A 21,470-nucleotide genomic window follows, 5' to 3' on the forward strand; every position below is an offset into this window, starting at 1 on the left:
AACAGCTCGATTCTGGTCCATTTAGTGTAAACTGGTCATAGTGCTAGCTAGTTGTTTCCAACTATTTATCGGGTCAGTAATTTTTTTCCAAAGCTTGTTAGACTCAAAGTCCTTCAAAAGGTGGAAGCAGTAGCTAACCGGATTAAGAAACCAGAGAAATATCTTCAACCGCTTCTCCACCCCTGGTCAACCTCAGGGCCAATTAACCAATAATAACCTGAGCTATTGAATGATACAGATCGACTAGTGTACTTAAAACCTTTCTTAGTCAAATATGATTGTTATTTAAATAGGGGTTTGTAGAGATTGTAGTAATTTTATTAGTTAAATTCATGAGTCGATCTAAGCTAGACCGCCACTGAAAACCTGAAAGTACTGGACGACTGTTTCGTCCTAATGTGCAATCCCTCAGCAGTACGCACCCACAATCCCGCTCAATGGACTTAAAGCTAGGGCTTTCGGTATCTCATCAGAACGCTTAACCTATAGACCACTGAACCGGCATCCAACTGTGTTAATGCCTAACCTCAACCAATCCATGAAATGGCGCGACCATCTTCCATTGTACTGAAGTAGATAACTGTCTCTACCCGACACGGATTGGACTTCACTGGTCACGGCTTCTCACTAGAACTCCGACAATTCCCCTCACGAAGCTAGTCACTAGTGAGCACACAGTAATTATCAGTATGAGGTTGTGGAGATTGAAACGATGAACTCATGTTCTAGATTCTTTGCTACTTATAGCTAAACTGTTTGACATGGAAATCGCTCAGTAAATACATTGATCAGCACACGTCTCCTTCTCTTGCATTTGACTCTTCATATAACCCTTATACAATATATACTTTGACAAATTCTATCTAATCTGCTAAGGATAGTGGTAGTTGTATTGGCATCCTAATCGATACTACGTGCTATATTGCCCAATCAGGATTATGAATATCAACTAGTTCACTAATATCACCACCGGAACAGGTGATCTGATTATCGATTGACACACCAGCCAATGAACAATACCCAAGACGCTAATACTTATTGGTCATTGTGCTCCATCTAACCTACTAGCTAATCAGAAGATGTAGATAAGATGCAGATCAGTTCTATTTTGTATTCCATTGTTAATTTATAACTTGAAATCCTCAATCATTTACCATATCAAATAAGAAATTAAAATTTTCGACACAATCATACCATAATTGTTCGGAAAGTTGTGGAGGCCAGTGATCTGACTCCAAGGAGATCGTAATGATGATTGTTATTGAAATATATATGTCGCCTATCTTCGTATATAATCATCGACTTTAATCGCGTTAGTCAATGACGGATTTAGGTAAGTCAAATAACGAGAATGGACTTCTGAATAAATATATTTTGTATATAAAGCGAATGGAATAGAGAGAAGAGAAACGACGCGCAGTGGAGATGGCGGGTAAGCCAACTCCCATCTAATCAAGCGTTAATCAATAATTATAGTCACACAAAAATAGGTTACAGACATGTGATGAGTAGGATAAGAAATATACACACACTTACGAGCTCATGTAATTAACAATGTCAGAATATGACTCAAGCAGAATGAATAGAATGGGCTGTCCAAAAGCTAGAATAAGGTATATGGGCTTAATATAATAACCGACACTATAAAGTAATTCAAAGTATTGATTTTAAAAGAATATAATTCAAAGCACTTTCTTAATGGTTATTTCTTTAAATTAAATTTTAGGACTTAACCATGATATTACGTTGTATATTTCTTACTGGTTATTCCTTATCTTGTACGTGTTTATGTTTGGCACTTATAATTTTCTATATTTTCAAGTAAGTTTATTTCAATTTCCAATAATATAATCATCCTAATGTTGAACTCCTCAATGTCAGCGCGTATCGTGTACTCATGAATGACTGATTCTAGGAGGAATTTCTTTGATATCTAATAAAAAGTAGTGATCAACAGAGTTCAGTCTTTTTAGGGTGTAGAACAGTTGTCCACCAATGACATTGGACAATAGTTGGCAATGTTGTTAATTAATTGAAGTTATATATGTAAGTATTAGATGTTAATTGTTTAATTTGAAGGTTAAGCAGTCAATAGAAGATTTGAATATCAATCATTCAATCCCCTGTGAAGTCATGAATTCTCACTGTTAGCGAGTTACATACCACTGTAAAACGGATATTTAATGTTCCCTGACTTTTAATGTTTGTCTTACTAAGATTAGCTTGTGACATAAACCATAAAACTAAACAATCTTCAAAAAACCGATGTGTCAGTAGTATTAATAATTAGGGAATAGGAAATATCCTCAATTAAATAGAGTAACCAAGTGTTAATTATTTAGTAGAACAGAACAAAACTAAGCATTATGAGAGACAATTTAGTCGGTGAGACTATAATTTATGGACGACCTTTGAGCGACGCTAAAGTGACCTTTACTGTGTCTACCTACTTACTGAGGCTAAATGAGGGTTATAAAGCAGTTTGAAGAATAAAGATTATGATTTACAGTTGATGGTTAGGATTAGGAATTAAATCTAGGGTTTTCATCATGAACTAACATCAGCTATAATGCCAAGACTCTATTTAACCAAATGGGTGAATGAATTTCGCGCCAAAATTTAAGACCTGATTGGTTTGCCCATAAATTATAGTCTTGCCATACAAATCAGTAACAACTTCAATGCTTAAATTTTTATTACTGATCAAATTATCTATTATGGCTACTGAGCTAAATGACACCATGCTTGAGAACAGTTATCTGATGTCAGTCAGAAAGAAAGACTGGATATAACGTTTTAGCTATTAACTATTATGAACATCAATCCTTCTTATTGTTACACTGAAAGAGGTTAGTTTTGAACCATCAGAGTTGTTACTTGAAAAGAAATTACAAATACCTTTGATAATGTTTCATAAACATAACGCTTAAACTAAAACTATTTTAATATCAGAAGGAGTTTTGTGGATATTATAGTGATTTTTAGTAGTTAAGATCATGAGTCAATCGAAGCATTCGCATGCGAGACCACTAGGTCCTAGGTTTGAATCTCTCGTAGAAGGATGATGGATGCGCATTGTTGAGGAGTTCCACAATAAGATGAAACGGCCATTCAATGCTTCCAGGTTTTACATGGTGATCATGATCTCAACTATTAAAAGTATTTTGTTGACTGATTTTGAAAATCTAACCTTTTATAAATCCCATCAACTTGTCAAAACATCGATTCTTATATTTCTTAATCTTCATTTATATATTTATGTTTGTTCAATTCCATCAATTTACTTTGTAAGTTAGCTTGTTTTCAATAGGGTTGGGACTAAATGAATGTCTATTGTCTGATTAATTGCAGTTGCTGGACATATATTTTTGCATTTACTTTGTTAAACAATGAATTCAATGAAATCTCAAGTAGCAATATTCCTGAATGTTTAATAAAGTAACTAAATCAACTGACTTATACAGAATTAATAAACAGAATCAAATTGTGACAGAACTGAATGGACATAGTTGGAATGAAGTAATAGTAGTATTGAATTGATACTAGAGTTAAATCTCTTAATAATTGTATTGGATTTATAGGGACACTGACATTGAAATGCCCAGTAATTGTAGCAAAATTATAATACTCTAGAACTATGTCATATCTAGAGCTTAGATTCTTTCTATACCGCGTACTACTTGAGCACTTGAACGCTAGAACCCTCCAAGTCTCAAGTTAGAAAATAGAAGATCAGTAAGAAGGAATGTTATTCCAAACAGTGTTAAATATAGAACAATGCTCTCACGTATTTATAGTTTTTAGTAAAGATGAAATCATCATTATAGTCATCCAATGCGCATGCAGTGGTTTTTAGAATTCGTCCAATAGGTAAGCTACACGTTGATATTCTGGTATGTTCTTCCAAAAGATGATTGGACAGAATGTCTTCGGCTCTTTCTAAGCTTCTTACAGCTTCCCTGAGTTCACCCTGGGGCCGTCCTCACAAGCTATAATGCAGTGAACTAAATTCAGTATTGCTTTAGACATGTTAAATCCGTACAGTTGTGAAATACATCTAAAATGTCCAGACTGTCAATTACTCAACGTGCCTTGAATAGTTATAAGTTAGTCGAATGATAAAATAAGATTACTAGAAAGATTAACAGATAGGCAGATAAATCGATAAAGATTTACCAAAACTAACCACATAAGTTAACCAATAGAAGTGAGTTAATAAATTTAGATGTCACATGTTTGGTCTGAGTATGTTGTCATGTGAATTTTGTATATCCGCACTAATCACACTAATCGAAATTTCAACTATATCAACTGTGAAGAAAGAACTCACAGAAGACAACGATGATAGTAAGGGATTGACTAGAATTAGAGTGTTACACCCTTAGATGTTGACTGAGTGATCGAAAGGTTAAGCGTACACAGTTGAGACCGATATTCTTGAATTTGATCCCCGGTAACAAGATTAAAAATACACACTGGTGAGGAATCCCACACTAGGATAGGACGAAATAATCTTCCGGGTTTTCAGTAACTACCCAACTTTGATGAATTCGTAATCTTGACAACGTTATTCTGATACTTTAATTATATTCAGTTTTTATTAAGAAATGGACCGTTTTTCGACCAAGTTAATTATATCAAATAATCATGCTTCTCAGTCCTCCTTCTGTTATACTTATATTACAGGTCTTTAAAATGTATGCGTAATACAATTCATTCACATTTGTTCGTAGCCCTTATGATTAAAGCATGTGCATGGTCTATTTCATACATCTTTGTCGAATTCATTGATATTAATCAATTCAAAGATGATACAAAGTTAACAGTAAATGTAAGTGTGTAAATTTGTTAAATTTTAATTATTTAACTTTACAATTATCTTCATCTTCTTATTATTACTATCGACATTATTTCTTCATTCTAGCTTACATTATTACATCTTTTGTACATGAACTAAAAGGAAATTGCAATATCAGTCTTGAGTTACAGCAGTTCCATGAATTTGTTCAATATTTCAAGTGAATAGATAGAAATGTACCTAGAAATTTGATTAAGTTTGGATAAACTTTCGTAAGTTTCAATCTCAAATAACTTTCTAATGAGCTAGAATAAAATAAATGGTTTATTTGGGCTTATATCGGTGTGCTAAGACAATGTTCTTGGTACTTGGTAGCGTTCAATCAGAATGGTTCACACACACGAACATACTAGTCCTAGTGAATTCGGCAGTTACTTAAGGGATAGCATATCTTGAACAAAAGCAAATGATCTTAGGCAGGGGAAGTGGGGGTTACTGGGACTTTCAGCTGTCATGTTACGAGGGTCGTCGGATAGTTGAGTAAAATCTGAGAATTATAAAATCGAAATCAAAAGGAGAGAAAATGAAATGATCCAGTATAATCAAATTATCTAACTAATTAAAATTAATTCATGGATTGCTGCATAACAGAAAATCAATGTATATGATACGAGGTAAACTATGGTAAGATAAGTTCGTAACGGTAGTAATTATGATAATAATGATAATGAGAGATAAATTATGAGACAGTAGAGGAAGGGTCGATAAGCGCAAGACCATCTTTCCTAGTATCTACAATAAACTATTATTCCGAGCAAAGGGCAGTAATCCATGAATACATACATGTTTTGCGAGCCTCTTCTTGAAACTGCCTACCATGTACAAATCTGTATGTTACTGATTAGTTTACTACTCCGAACAAGCAATTCAATATTCATCATAATAATTTTTTACGAATTGAAGTTGATTGTTTTCACATTGTCCAGCATCTAATAATGACGAACGGTTCAGAAAAGTTGAAATTTTTAGAGGCTTTGTACAGAAGGGTAATGGGTTACCGTCTCAGTCAGTATTCAACTCACTGGTTGAACACAAAAAAATGTAGCAAAATCTCCATTTTAGTTTAAAGACGCCATAGGTATTCAGAGTTTGACGTCGCCTTTACACGTAACACCCTTATGAAAGAAGTATACCAAACCAGTCAAATCAAAAGTCAGAAATATTGAGGTTCAAAGATAAGCTGTCGATGTGTCGAGAAGCGTTTGGTGTAAGCTGACTAGCGGTTGTAAGGAATGTGTAGTACGGCGTACCTATTTGTGATCTGGTGAGGATGTGTGACCGAGCACCTTCAGCTAGATGCGTCCACTAAAACCAATGAGGTCAGCATCTATTTCGAAGACTAACAGAACTATTAGTTTTTGAGATTGATTTACCGCTACAAGTTGAGCCTATCGAAATTGTATCTCACCATGAGAGGAAAAATTGGATACTTATGTTATTTGCGCGTCTTATTTACTAAGGCAGGTCTCACAGTATATGATTTGGAAGAAATTCACACGGGCATTTAAGACCGTATCGATTTCAATCTGTCATTATACAAGTTTCTTTCCAGTTTCAATCACCATCCGTATTTTGATTGAGATCATGAATCGATCAATAATAGATCACCATTGAGAACCTAGAAGCATTGGACAGCCGATCAGTCTTGGTATGAAACCTTCCAAGGAATTTTACCTATATAGTTGGTTTTTGTAGGTTCGTTCAGTACGTAGACACTAGGTGAATTAAATTGCCGTTGATACATACTACGTTTCCGTCCCTCCCTCATATACAGAGTTTCCCCTTGTGACAAATTTCATTTCAACATGTCAGCCTTTATAGACGGATGGTCTTCAGATTGATCTGTTGTTAGATTAGCTTCAGTAGCTAACACAACGACCATATCTCACTGACAGCCGAACATCATCTGACTCAAGTATCCACCGCCTCCTAACCTAGAAGAACTTGAGTTTATACTTTCAGGATCTTCCTTAGTATTATTTTGGTTTCGTCAATGGTCGTGTTCTTTTTGTAGAACAAAACGGTACATTATATCCAAAAACAACAGATAAGGAAAGAACGATGGCTAAATTCTGATAGTGTGTAAGTTCTCGTTTATCTTACTGCCGCAAAGTTTTAGCACGATTGGGTGTAAAACAGTATTAAAATGTATCAAATTTAAGTTGTCTTTTGAGGTTATCTTATCAAACAGTAAAAAATTAATCCTTTATAAGTTTCATTTTTCACGGAACAGAAACTCGTTCAAAAATTATACTAAGATTTCATACGAGGATTAACGGAAATCAACTTTCTTTCTACGAACCCCCAGAATCCAAACATTTTCAAATTGTAACGACAGTTTTGTGTTGGCCTACTATTAAATGGATGACAATCATTTTACATCAGTATATTCTAAGGAAAGTTATTTTATTAGTTCCATATGGTAGGCTACTACTAAAGCTGTCTCGTCTCGCTTAACTGTAGACATCTAAGTGCCAAACTACCTTCCTTGCTACCCCTTCTATCGCGATCGTTGAAGACAATAAACGGTTTTGTTAAGCGATTATTACCTACATAAATCTTTCTAACTATCTGCTGAGCACTGATGTCGATAACTCCATAGCTTATGTTATTTCTGGATGGCACTTTAAACCTACATCTTTTGTGTCAGTACCTTGAGGTTTGAGATGTTACTCATATGTTCGCTGTCGCCTTGGCAGGTGTAAGTGGACTACTTATATAGAGCATAAACTTACTATGGATGGAAGTGATGGAGGCAATGTAAAATAATAGAGCCTGTTGTCATTACTGATTGAAGCAGAGTAATCTTGTGATTTTCTTTGTCGATTTTCACCTCATACGTACTCCACCCTCTAGTACCATGAACCTTCTCCAAATATGATCAATCACTCAGTCCCTTACAGAAATAAGCGACAAACAGTGTAATTCACAGTTTAGTACTTTAGTCATCCTGTGATAGCCGAGAAAAACTTGCTGAAAATGATAAACGGTTTAGGTTCCATACTGAAAAAAAACGAAATGCGACCCATACGTGAAGATGACTAGTAGATCGATTCATTTAATTTCATTGGTAACATACAAAGGCTCCATTGGTGTCGAATATGAAATAAATGTACTGTTGGTGTTGTGTTTAAGGTGAACCTCACTCGGTACTTTCTTGATCAAATGAACTTCCAAGTGTGCTCATATTGTTACTAAACGTTATTATTTATTTATTCCCTGCCCTATAGGGTAGGAAGCTAAGGGGTGGTGTTACGTCCTTGATCCGTTTATAACTAACATACTTGGAGGAAGTTGTCTCGATCAACTTTAAGGTCTTGACGCGATAGGTTAACTAGTTTAACCTTGGGGATAGTAATGAGTGAGTTTAAATGAACACTAAAAGGTCTTAACACAAACAGGTGAGAAGTGCACTTACGAGAGAGAAGACGTGTTGAATGGAGATATACTCGATTTATTCCTGATCCACATTAATGTCAAACTACATGAATAAATAACTGAATAAGATAATCACAACTAACAAAAAATTAGGAAAATACAATAATGTGAAATCTAGACATTAAAGTAGATAAATAAGGTACAAAGGGTTGCTTTTAAACCACAACAAGTGGTCTTTCGTAAGCAAAAAAGTGATCACTTCTATGCCATCAAAACTTCTGCAACACGCAGTAATCGTACAAGCCAATCTGGGATGTGATCATACTACAAACCGACTTCCATCAGCTTTCAACTTCAGGAGGACCACTATACACTATAATATGTCGTATTGTTATCACAGATTTCCCCATCTCGTTTCGTTTCCAAGGTCCACTCCCAATACTTTAAACATGCATCCGAAAAGGCATTCTGTTTACTGTGCTTTCCAAATATATCCTGCTATGCTGCAACCACATGGTCAATGAACACTCATGAGCGACCACTAATCCCCGAAAATCTGCACGCCGTGATCATATTTTCTGGCAATTATTTTAACCGCAGTAGTCCAACTTCAAATTGAGGTTTAAATTTTCAACAACCGCCTGGGTGCCCCATACTTTTCCATCTGTACTCTTCGCTCCAGAACCTCTTATTTTTCTCACACTTATTAGCAATCTTTCGAAACAGCCGTAATTCAGCCCAGCAATACCAAGTTGAAGATCTATTGAAAGACATAATGGTCGCATAGAAGTTTCAAAGAGGTGTCACATCACAGCGGAAACGAACTGGAGATGAAAAACTAAACTCCTAACTGACAACATGACACTTAATGACGACATAGTTACAAATGAAGAAGCTGAAAGTCTATTTCCTTTGCAATCACTCCTCCATTTCTTGAAACATGACATAAAGGGGGAAAAAACGCAGGTACATTAAACATTTCAGTCCTGCAAAACAACAGTCGTTAATATCGATTAGAAGAGCTATGTCGTTCTTCTTTAAGTCACACAACTAGTTCTCACTATCACAATAACCTAAACACGTCGTAAACTTGTTATAATTCTCGCGAAAACCCTTCAGGATCGCCTACCAATGGGTTAACACATAGATATTATCCGTATCACTGATTTTTGTCGACCTTTATTGCAATTCTCCAAATCATACGATAAGTTTTGGATCGTCAGCTCCGTGAATTGTAATAATTTGACTCAACATAATCCACACGGTGCCACGATAGTCACTGACCATGGAACCCTGACGTCCAGCGATAGACACTAGGAGAAAGGGAGATAAATATAGACAAAACGATCTCAAATAACTGAGTCCTCGGGGTTGTACAAAGCATGTGCCAAAAAATGATTGGCTCATACAAGCTTATAGCAAAGACGCTGGACACTAGTTCAAAAATGAAGCTACCGATTATACAAACTACTTATTGCCTTATAGCGGCTGTACGGACCTCACTGAAGGCAGCTGAAATGTCCAGAGTCTCTTGTCAACATTGAAGAGTTAGTGCTAGAAATTCAATCGACCTATATTGTTTTAGTATATACATAGTGAATATTGAGAAAGACTTATGTTCATTGAAGTTTTCAAATCGACAAGATTTGAAGGTCACGCGGACAATTGCTTTTGGGCTAAAACGATAATGTTGGTGTCGGTGTATTCGCAATACAGTTCATAAAAGATGATTATAAAGTCTTTTTCCATGCAAAAAAAGTGTCTCATCTTTCTCCTGGCGGCTTGTGTCACATTATATCTATTATTTTGGAGCCGCTTAGGATTAACCCCTATTATTTACGACCATCCGATACCAGATTACATACTTACAGACGACCGTGCTTCTCGTATTCATCAGCACCGTATTCAACTGTATCGACCGGAAAACAGTTCAAGCACCATCAACACGTTTGTATATATCCCAACAGAATTTAACGAAAATGAAGCCTATATATCGAACTTATTGCGTCATAATGGCTATGTTGCTGCTATCCTCTCTGAAGAGTTTGCTGTTGAAACATTGTTTCAAAGTCCGACTTTTTCCTGTACATGTGGCCGTGTAAGTGATCCTTGTGTCTGTTGTGGTATTTTACAGCCCCAGGTTTCTGGTCAGAATAATCTTTCTCCAGATTTATATCAACCTATTTTGTTGACATCTGACAATACTAAGGCAGCTCAACTCTGTATGAATACCACTTATCTTCCAAATAAAAAGCAAATAAAAACTTCTGCAGTCTTTGTAAATCTGACTTCAAGCCACGGCGATTTTTCCGGAAAATTAGATTCAGTCATTAAAAAATCTGACAAAAATGTTATGAAATTCACATATTTGTCAACTGTTTTCGATACAGTTTTCTTGCCATCGTCTCCTTTGCCGGTAATATGTTCTGGTCGTTCAAAAAATAACTATGTAGTTGACTTGTGTGTAAATTTCACTACTCTTGAGTACAAGTTTGATTCGGACTCTGACCATAAAACTGTCTTCCATGCCTGTGCATTCATTCAAGTTGTGTTAAACAGAATGTTCGTCATTGCTAGATATCCCAAGTTTTGTTTCGACGCCCACCGGGGGGCTGCTGGTGATGCAGATCAGGCAAGTAACAATAAAATGTTCAATATGGATGTACTTATAAATCCATCAAATTCTAGTGCTGACTATTCTTTAGCTAGCAGTGAGTCAGAAAACACCTCTTACGTTAAATCCTCGAACTATTCAAAATCTCCCAATACAAAAATTTTGGGTTCATCATTCCAGGTAGTAAACAGTGAAAATAAAAATCCCAAATCACCTTTACAGAATTCCCATGAGTTACATCGTGGTATACCCTGATATTAAACGATTAACGCTCATAACTTGCTTATAGTTTGCATTCATTTATACCTTGAATAATTGGTTGATTTACTGTAATCAAGTTTCCTCCATAGATTATTTTGCTTTCAAACACTGTTTGTCGCAAACTGTATTCATCATTTACGCATTTAAAATAACTATCTCATAAACTTTTTTGACATATGCATGTTCGTCTTGAAATGACTGTAGACAACATTTGTCATATTTTTTGCAGTACATAATGTAAATGACTCGGGGGTACTTAGAGACAGCTTTTTTATAAGACTTCTTTAAGGGTACTAAGTTATAAAAATGCCAATTGCTCTCTGCTTTACCCCAACATTTCTTGGAAAGTACTAACAGTTTCATTCAATCGCTGCCGAAAAATCATTAGTTTTAGGACGTCCTATCATTTAAGTAGACAAAAGTTAAGTAGCTGCAATGATTACCAATGGTTCCAAGGTTTCTATTTCTCGAGAGATTTAGTCTTACTGTATTTACTGTTGAAAAAGTGTGAGTTCTTTATGTTACACACAACTCTTAGATCACTGTTCATCAAGCAAGTTGTTAGTTAATAAACAAGAGATTAATTTGTAACCTGCATGTAAATGTATGTTTAGTATATGTGAGAACTACTTAAAATTGCGTATTCGTGCATATTATTAATCTTAATTCCAATTGTTACCTGACCAATGGGTACAGGTCATCTCTATGAATGAAGTCTCGTATTGTTGGGGTAAGTTTATCACTTTGATATGGACCGACATATGTTTACTCCATGCCCTAAGTTGATAGTAGCTGACTGACATACTTATATCTTAATCTAGTTCCTAGCATAACACGGTTTTTAACTATTCAACCCAATCCCATATTATAATAATTATTTCAAAACAATTCAAGAGCAGGAATTTAAATGTCTTGCTTGTCTTCACGCCCACTACATCTTCTATCTGAATACCGACTGGTTATTATCCCATTTATGTCCTGTGACTTTTACGTCACATTATTTATTTCTCATCTTTACTCTAATGTTTTAAGCTCCAACTTTACAGGTATTTGTGGGACATATTCTTACTTAAATATTCTATCGTATAGAAGTGAGCGACAGCGTAGTGATTTAAACCTTTAACTATCAACTGGTAGGTTGGACTTTCGAACCACTCTCTCCATACTTCTGTTTGGGTAGCCAAATATCAACAGATTGACGCAAAGCCAAATATATCGACTTGTATATGGCAAATGAATCACTGCAAATACAATTCAAAGTGAAGTCAGAGGCAGAAAATTATTACTAGTGTGAGAAAATAGTCTTTTGTTCAGCATTTGGTTGCGAAGCCCTTAATATCCAAGACCATGTGAGCACTACTGCGTACTGATATTGTTAGACATTTTGTTAGAGCATACGATGATACTGACCAGGGTGCTACTGTATATCAGTGCCCTAATAATGACTCAAAAAATATTTCACAGGCTTTCCTACATTACCATCATTCAGCTTCTAAACTCCTATGTATCTATGGTAGAATTTTCTACGTTTAAGTCTCTTGCTTGTATGACGGTAGCTACAAAACAAAAAATACTGGATGTATGAAAAGTCCTATCATCTAAGTCCTACTAGGCATCACCTGCAACACTGAAAACAGTCCATAGCCACATCTTAGTTCTATAAACCTTAATATCTTGAAAATCTCATCTTGTTAGGTGTACCAGTTTCTGAACAAATCAAGTCCATAGTCAGAGATTACGAATTACCACTATGGCTCCGTGTTACTACTGTAGATTTTACGTCCTGCTAGCTTTAGTCGTTTAATAGCTATGCCTTGACATTATGCCGACTGTCTATTTGTGATTATCCATAACTAGATACGATCAGTGCTCTAATGGTTGTACTGATACAACACGAATAATTTTGGTTCTCAACTCTAGACAATATTTTTAACTATACAACTAAATACAAGTTCCATGCTTGTGACTCTTAACAAATAGACAGATATTTTGATTTCCTCATTAATTTCACTGGTATCATGATTTTTAAATGTGACATAGGCAAAGTGGATATCCTGAGATCCTTGGTCATTTCATTTAGTTGGTTACCTTTTTTATAGTATTTAAAATATTCCCTATTCAAATCAGCTCCTCATCGGATTGTAGAAATGATTAATTGTGAGAGTAATCTTCAAAAGTAGATTGATACTCATATAGTTGAAATGAAAATAGATATTTCCTTTAAGAAGACCACTGATCATGGTCGTTTAAAGTAGTATAGCTCACTAATTGAGTTTACTCAACAACCCTCTGAGTTTAGAATAATTGAGTGGCATGTCTCAAAATGTCAAGTATTATCACAGATTTCTATCAATGAGATCAAATGCTCACTGGGGATGGGTATGAGTATACAGATAGAGCTTTAGTAGGAATGTATATTTTTGAAAATCCTATACAAAGAGAATATAACAGTAAAAGTACATCCGTCCCGACGTGGATCCTATTTGTTTGTTTTCATCATCTTCCTAGAACTGTGAATGAAATTCAAGTAACCATTCAGTATAAAGTTCTAGAAATAAAATTAAGGTACAATTGAAGCTATCTCAAAATGATTTTGGTTATTCAGTGTAAGACACATTAACTTAAAAGCACACTACGTTTGATGTAGGAGTAAATGTACTGTATTGCTGATAGTTTTTTAATTCTACTTCGAACGTTAGTTGATTGCAGTGTAGTCGGTCTGAATTTGATTTTTCGTCGTTGTATATGATGGTTGCCATATAGGGGATTACTTCACTGTAATCAAAGTTTGTAATAGGCACTTAAATTCAGTAGTGTGAATTTGTGATGTACGCATCACTCAAATGTACCATTCCATGTGAACCGCCTTTCTCTCTTCGTATTCAGCATCCCTATCCAGTTATTTAAAGTAGTGTATGGTTTCTAGACTCATGAAGTTTAAGAATGTATGATGAATAGCAGGAGTTATCTTGCTACTAATCAATCTATTTTAGGCGAAGCAGGATAGCTTATAGACTTAATAATCATATTGACAATGTACTTAGTCTGGATAATGTAACAAGAAGACGAAGATTATCAGAACCATGTGATATATTAGCGCAATATATTTCGAACAATCTGATTACACATATACTTGTTAAGAAATGTATGTGTATAAAAAACTGGACAATTGCAAGGTAAGGGAAAATAAAGAAAATGATGTTGAAAACAAGGAGGGACTCAAAACGCTGGATATTAGCGCATCACCGGTTTAGGTTTACTCTGAGAATAAACTGCTTTTGAATACATGAATGGAGTTTATATTTTCGTATAACTAGGGCTTCAGTAAACTTTAGTATATGCCCTTCGAACAATTTTGTGCAAATAACAAACGTCTTAAGGTCAACCTCATGACCTGTTTCAACTAAGTGTTAAGCAATAGAGGCCGGTGGATGTTTATCACCAACTCTTATTGGGTCATTGCAACCATTTTGGTACTTGTTCAGACGCCCTAACTTTCAAATCATGATTACTCCTTATGTTTATGTGGCGACACACATGTAGATTGATAAACACAGTTGGATGTGACGCAATCGTTCCCATGGTGAAGCATGGACCCTATTTTTTTCAGTGATAGTGATCCTTGCTGTGTAGTACATTTTGTTAACAACTGAGTTGAACCTTAGTTTTAACACAAAGCTATTCGACTCTCCTCTGAATGGTAGGGTGATGTACACAGGGTTTTTTATAGCGAGAATGTTGTAGGCTTCATTATAAGATAATCTTTGCCTTCTTATTACACCGTCCAAATTTATCGAACGGATTAAATGTACTAAGTAATTTATTACAGGCTTCTAAAGTATACTTAGTTGTCAAAATACCTACTCGCCAAGTATAATATGATCTTCAATGTATTCGGGGAATTGTGGCTTTGTATGTGGATTCGATTTTTTTTCCAATGATCTATGACAAGTAATCATACTTTGACAGTCAGTCAGCTACAGCGTAGGACCAGGGACATATGTGCATCGGTCCAAGTTGCCATACCTCACCACATTAGCACAACAAGATGAACACCGGATTCATAAAGGTAGTTAATTCAATGCTGGTAATATATGAAAGATTGCATATAAGGATGTAGTACAGGAAGAAAGAATTAGTTCGTAGAAAGAAAGATATTAAGTGATTTTAATCTCTTAGTTTAAAGGAAGATAGAGAGTGTATACACCGACGCCATTGTGGTCGATTCTGAGCCATGTCACCAAGAGTCTCCAACCATTGGTTACGATAGTCACGCAGACCACAACCAAGTAGTCTGCATCTAACAACATGGCTCAAACTAAAAGTTAGTGAATTCAAGGACTGATGGCACGTTTTGGTTTGGCCACCCCGAACATTCTTTCAACCGTCTCCAACACTAGTGATCATTGCGCGTCGTGGTAATCGATGTTCAGGTATACGTAACACGTGGCCCAACCATCTCAGTCGATGAAGATTCACAACCTTATCAACTGATTTACCATCATTCCCTAATACCCTGCGTCTAACCTCACTATTACTTACGTGGTGATCCCAGCAGACGCTATTACGTCATCACATAACAGTTTCTTAGTTATATCTGTTGGTTACAGATACTTAATTACATAATATGGTAGATATGTGTTAACACACTAAGCTATCGATTATTTAATGTTAAATACTATTCAGTTTCAAACTATTTATATGAATCCGACTAAAAATAAATCATGTAATAATTAATATATTCATACATTATTTTGATTGATTTCTGGGGTCAAACAAACCCATATCACCCGTCTTTGTGTTCTTAGAACGTGTAGTCGAATTCAGAGTTTTCGTATTCAAGCCCAAGTCAATTAAGCATTGTTTCAGATATAACAATGACAGACAATAAAATAATATATGTACAATATATCCTATTTCTCCAGTCCTAAACTATTCAGGTTTACAGTGATTCATTGCACGAAATAATCTACTGATATAAATATCTTGACTACTTTTATCCTTAGAACTAATTACAATCATTCACTTCGTATGGAAATCGCTGTGTGCTACATTTATATTGTAGGGCCAGTCATTATTTTTAGCCCAGAGTGAACATCAACTCTGAGATGCAGGTACATCCAGCTGACGAGTCTCAAACAGGACGAAACGCGCGTCCTGGATTCCACTGCTAGCCACTATCCATCTTTGCTTATAATGCTTGTAAATTAAGGCAATATCGAGGCATACGCACAGTATACACATATGCCAATAAGAGACTGATCAATTTCAGTCCTAAAACATCAATGGGAAGATTCAAGTTAAACAATATCATAATATATCTTATTCTAGTTTTTGGACAAACCAATCTATTCACTCTACTTGAGTCATATGTTGACCTTGTTAGTTATTCGCTTACCAGTCTCCATTGGTTTTATATGAGCGTATATGTGTGTACACTTCCCATCCCATGTCTGTAGCTTATTTTTGTCTGCCTATAAATATTGATTAAAGCCTGACTAAAAATGAGTTGGCTTACCAGCCATCTCCACTCTGCATCGCTTCTCTTCCTGCTATTCCATTCACCTCATATACAAAATATATGTATTCAAAATCCCATTCTCGTTATTTGACTTATTTAATTCCGTTATTGGCTAATGTGATTTAAGTCGACGATTATATATGGGAATAGGCGATAGCAAACATCCATACGATCTAAATAGGAGTCAGATCCACAGGCCACAAAAATATTTAACGGTATCATGACAAACCTTAGAACAGTCTGGAAAAATATCAATTATCACTGGTTTTAGTGATTACATAATACCTTGTGATAAACATATTGGACAAACGACTCTTTATGTGATAATTACTGAATTTTGTCTAGAGCTCAAATCTAAGCCTCGATCATCTCCATAATAGAACCTGTCTTACCTCAAATCATTACAAATTTTTATTTGGAAACAGTTAAAATTCTAATGTTGTTAATCTATATCAGCTAAATACATGTGAAAACTAATAGAATCCTATTATTTTCCTAGAGTTTTAGACAATATGTAGTGTCGGTTATTATGTTAAGTCCATGTAGCTTATTCTAACTTTCGAATGTCATAACGTGGAGTGTTCATAAAATGATAATTTGTTCGGTGAGTGATATGATTGTAAAAATGTCACAATTTAATGACAGCACGAATAAGATTAATAATTCCACATTCGGTCATGATATTGACAATAATGTAATAATAAGCATATAATGATCATTTGAATCGTAATGTAACAATCCGATGAATGGATTAATGAGAATAGTTGACATGATGACAAAGTAACGATAAGATAATACGACTTGAGCATGTCCATACCATGGTGCACAGGCTTTGCTGATTGCGTCGGATTGGAGATTGGGCTGGCTTCGCTGAATTTGCTCGTCGAAAGTATAGAGTGCAGAAGTTCCTTCATCGACGTGGCTTGCTGCGTTGCGTTCGTCGTCGGCGGGCTCACCACTTTTGTGGAGGCCCGTTATTTAATCGTCATTTAGATCGAACGATGTTGTCGAAAGGGCTGTCCATTTTAGTCGCCCGAGATCTGACTTCAATTAGATCGTATGAATGTTTGTTATCGTCTATCCTCGTATATAGTCATCGACTTAAATCGCGTTAGTCAATAACGGAATTAAATAAGTCAAATAACGAGAACGGTCTTGTGAATACATATGTTTTGTATATAAAGCGAATGGGATAGAACGAAGCAAAACGACGCGCTGTGGAGATTGCGGGTAAGCCAACTCTCATTTAACCAAGCGTTAATCAATATTTATAGTTACACAAAAGTAAGTTACAGACATGTGATGAGTAATGGGATAAGATGTGTACACACACCTATGCGCTCATATAAAACAGTCAAGATTGATAAGCGAATAAATAACAAGGTTAGGATGTGATTCAAGTAGAATGAATAGAATGAGCTGTCCGAAAGCTAGAAATAAGATATATGGGCTTAACATAAAAGCTGACACTACGACTATACCAATGTCAATCATTAGCAATAAACTGTTCGAAATGATACTAGTCGGGTACAGCACTGGGCTAGATAAATTAATCAGTGATTATAAAGTATTCAAAGAGCTGACTAAACTCAGTTTATCCACAATGTGATCATTCAAATGAAGCGTAACAAATTTGAACTATCAAAGACAATCAGATGAAATTTCACTAACAAGATAAAGATTATTACTGTTGGACATATACTATCCAATCACGTGAACTGTTAAAGGATATTTTTGAGATACTTGGCTAGACTATAATTCATGGGCGAAAAAATCTGATATAAGCTAACGAGTCTTGGATTTCGGCGCGAAATTCATTCATATATTTGGTTACATACTATTTCGGCGTTATAGCTGATGTCAATTCATGATGAAAACCCTAAACCTAATTCGTAGCCCTAACCATCAACTGTAAATCGTAATTCTAATTACTCACACTGGTTTATAACACTTATTTGATCCTAGTTAATAGGTGGATACTCTCAAGGCTAGTCTAGCTTCGCTCAAACGTCCTCCATAAATTATGGTGTCACCGAATAATTAATGTTTCATAGTCATATTCATAGGTTAAAGCCTCACTTCAAGTAACAGAATTTCATCGAACCAGGGATTCGTGGCACGTTCATGACAGTTCGGTCTTTAATAAATAAAAAATGTATACATTATCGAAGATTGTGAACATTGATAAGAAAAGATTGATTACCATCAAACTCTGATCTGCTCAATAGTACTATTTCGACCCACTCCGTATTAACTCTGTTGAGGTGAAAATCATTTCATGGAACGCATTTAATACGGATTTAGCACAATGATTGATAACACATGCTAAGTTCAGAAATCAAAATACTAATTATCACATTTATTATATTACCATGTCTACCATTCCATCCATAATTTACAATTCTACACTAGACCTATTGGACGTTCTAACATACACAACCAATTATCTATCACTATAAGGTTATATTAGCTCGTCTATCTCCAACTCTCCATTATAACCTACTATCAGTTCGAAGAGAAGTCAACAGCAGACTTCTACTGTGTTTTATTTCAAACACATACTTGACCAACATCACACTATAAAATAAAATATCACAATTATGCACAAACAAGCCAAAAGTGACTATGAATAGAACATTCTGTGAATTATCCATTGAAAATAAATCAAAAATAATAAACGGAGTACACAAACATAATAATTCAATAGTTCAGTAATCATTCAAGGGGGATATATGATAATAATAATAATAAATAAAATGCTTCTGGAAGTTGCCGTTTCTCTAATTTCTATTCTGATACATCATTTTTGTCACCAGTTTGGTTTCCCCCATAGGTTTAATAAATCATAAGTGGATAATTAATGGTGGATAACAACAACAACAACCATGACAATGAAAGGGTATGTTTGATCTAATCATTAATAAAGGTATATCTGTGCTCTGATAGTAACGATAAGACTATAATTTCTGGACGAACCAATCGAACATAAGATACCAGGTCTTGGATTTCGGCATGAAATTCACTCATCCATTTGACTAAATGGTGTTTTGGCATTTTAACTAAATGGTTTGGTCATCGAGCGTTCATCGTTCTTATGAATGACGTCATCAACACGAACTAAAAGTAGAAATCAAACCATCCAGCTCAGAGAACAAAACTCCATCAAAATCATCCATCTGAGCTACAAATCTTCTCCACCATTTTAGCAAATGTCAATTCGTAATGAAAACCCTAACACTAACTATCAACAGTAAATTATAATCCTAGTTTCTCACACTGGTTTATAACCCTCATTTAATTCTAGTTGATAGGTGAATATTGTTAAGGTCACTAATTTGTCACTTACAGTTCATTTTTAAAATTATGGTCTCACTGAGTTATCAACTCAACACAAAATTATCAATTCGATGCTAAAACTCAAAAAAACTTTATTTATTAGTGAACATAACCATTTTATAGGTATCTGAAGGGTTTTTTGGAGATTTTAGTAATTTCAATAGTTGAGATCATGACTCAATTGAACCTAGTCCACCAAGGAAAACCTGGAAGCACTGGACGGCCGTTTCATCCTATTATGGATTCCTCATCAATGTGCATCCACCGTTGGATGCCGGCTCATTGGTCTAGTGATTAAGCGCTCGCGTGTGTGACCGATAGGCTCCGGGTTCGAACAACGCGGGGCAAGATTGTAGATGCGCAATGCGGAGGAGTCCCACAATATGACGAAATGGTTGTTCAGTGCTTCCAGGTTTTCCATGGTGGTCTAGTTCCAATTGACTCATGATCTCAACTATTGAAATTTCATAAGTTACAAATAAATCTAGTTGATTAATGCTGGTAGACTTAAATTACACGTTTCAAGAGTGTTCTGTCAAAAATATTTAACTTAATTAAATATCTTCTCACATTCAATTCGATCTGTTTGTTAACACTATCCCACTATTAGTCTGAGTGACTTAATATCGGATGTCCTGTGTTGAGATGTATTATGATAGTTGATGGCAGTCGACAGGATGTTTCCTTTCAATTAGCAGTGTATATCACTGAAAAGACCACAGCAAATATGCACAAGTAATTGCAAAATACATTTCAGTCACTCAGTCAGCAAAAACGTAGAACTTTGTACCTACGTACATCAGTTCAAGTTGTCATACCGCGTTAGCACACAAATACCATTGTCGATTCGAATCCCAGAGTGGCAGAGGTAGTAAAAGTGTAAGCAGTATTAGGAAACATTAGGGTTTGAAGATGTTATTCTTCTGAATTCTTCATGTCCCTTTTTTTCTCTTTCCAAATTCATTTCACTAAGTTATTCTTCTTGAATAACATCTTCAAACCCTAATGTTTCCTAATACTGCTTACACTTTTACTACCTCTGCCACTCTGGGATTCGAATCGACAATGGTATTTGTGTGCTAACGCGGTATGACAACTTGAACTGATGTACGTAGGTACAAAGTTCTACGTTTTGCTGACTGAGTGACTGAAATGTATTTTGCAATTACTTGTGCATATTTGCTGTGGTCTTTTCAGTGATATACACTGCTAATTGAAAGGAAACATCCTGTCGACTGCCATCAACTATCATAATACATCTCAACACAGGACATCCGATATTAAGTCACTCAGACTAATAGTGGGATAGTGTTAACAAACAGATCGAATTGAATGTGAGAAGATATTTAATTAAGTTAAATATTTTTGACAGAACACTCTTGAAACGTGTAATTTAAGTCTACCAGCATTAATCAACTAGATTTATTTGTAACTTATGAAATTTCAATAGTTGAGATCATGAGTCAATTGGAACTAGACCACCATGGAAAACCTGGAAGCAC

The 21,470-nt window shown here is 35.4% G+C and overlaps 1 protein-coding gene across 1 annotated transcript in view; it reads left to right on the forward strand.

Moving 5' to 3' along the window:
• Positions 1–21,470, forward strand: part of MS3_00009649 (uncharacterized protein) — a 107,066-nt gene that overhangs the window by 46,859 nt on the left and 38,737 nt on the right. The window contains exons 4-5 of the mRNA XM_051218046.1: positions 1,727–1,821; positions 4,687–4,831. Of these exons, the coding sequence (XP_051064477.1) occupies positions 1,727–1,821; positions 4,687–4,831 (240 nt within the window). The remainder of the gene's footprint in view (positions 1–1,726; positions 1,822–4,686; positions 4,832–21,470) is intronic.

The sequence above is a fragment of the Schistosoma haematobium genome, chromosome 7 (genome assembly GCF_000699445.3).
Source record: "Schistosoma haematobium chromosome 7, whole genome shotgun sequence".
In the NCBI taxonomy this organism is placed as follows: Eukaryota; Metazoa; Platyhelminthes; class Trematoda; order Strigeidida; family Schistosomatidae; genus Schistosoma; species Schistosoma haematobium.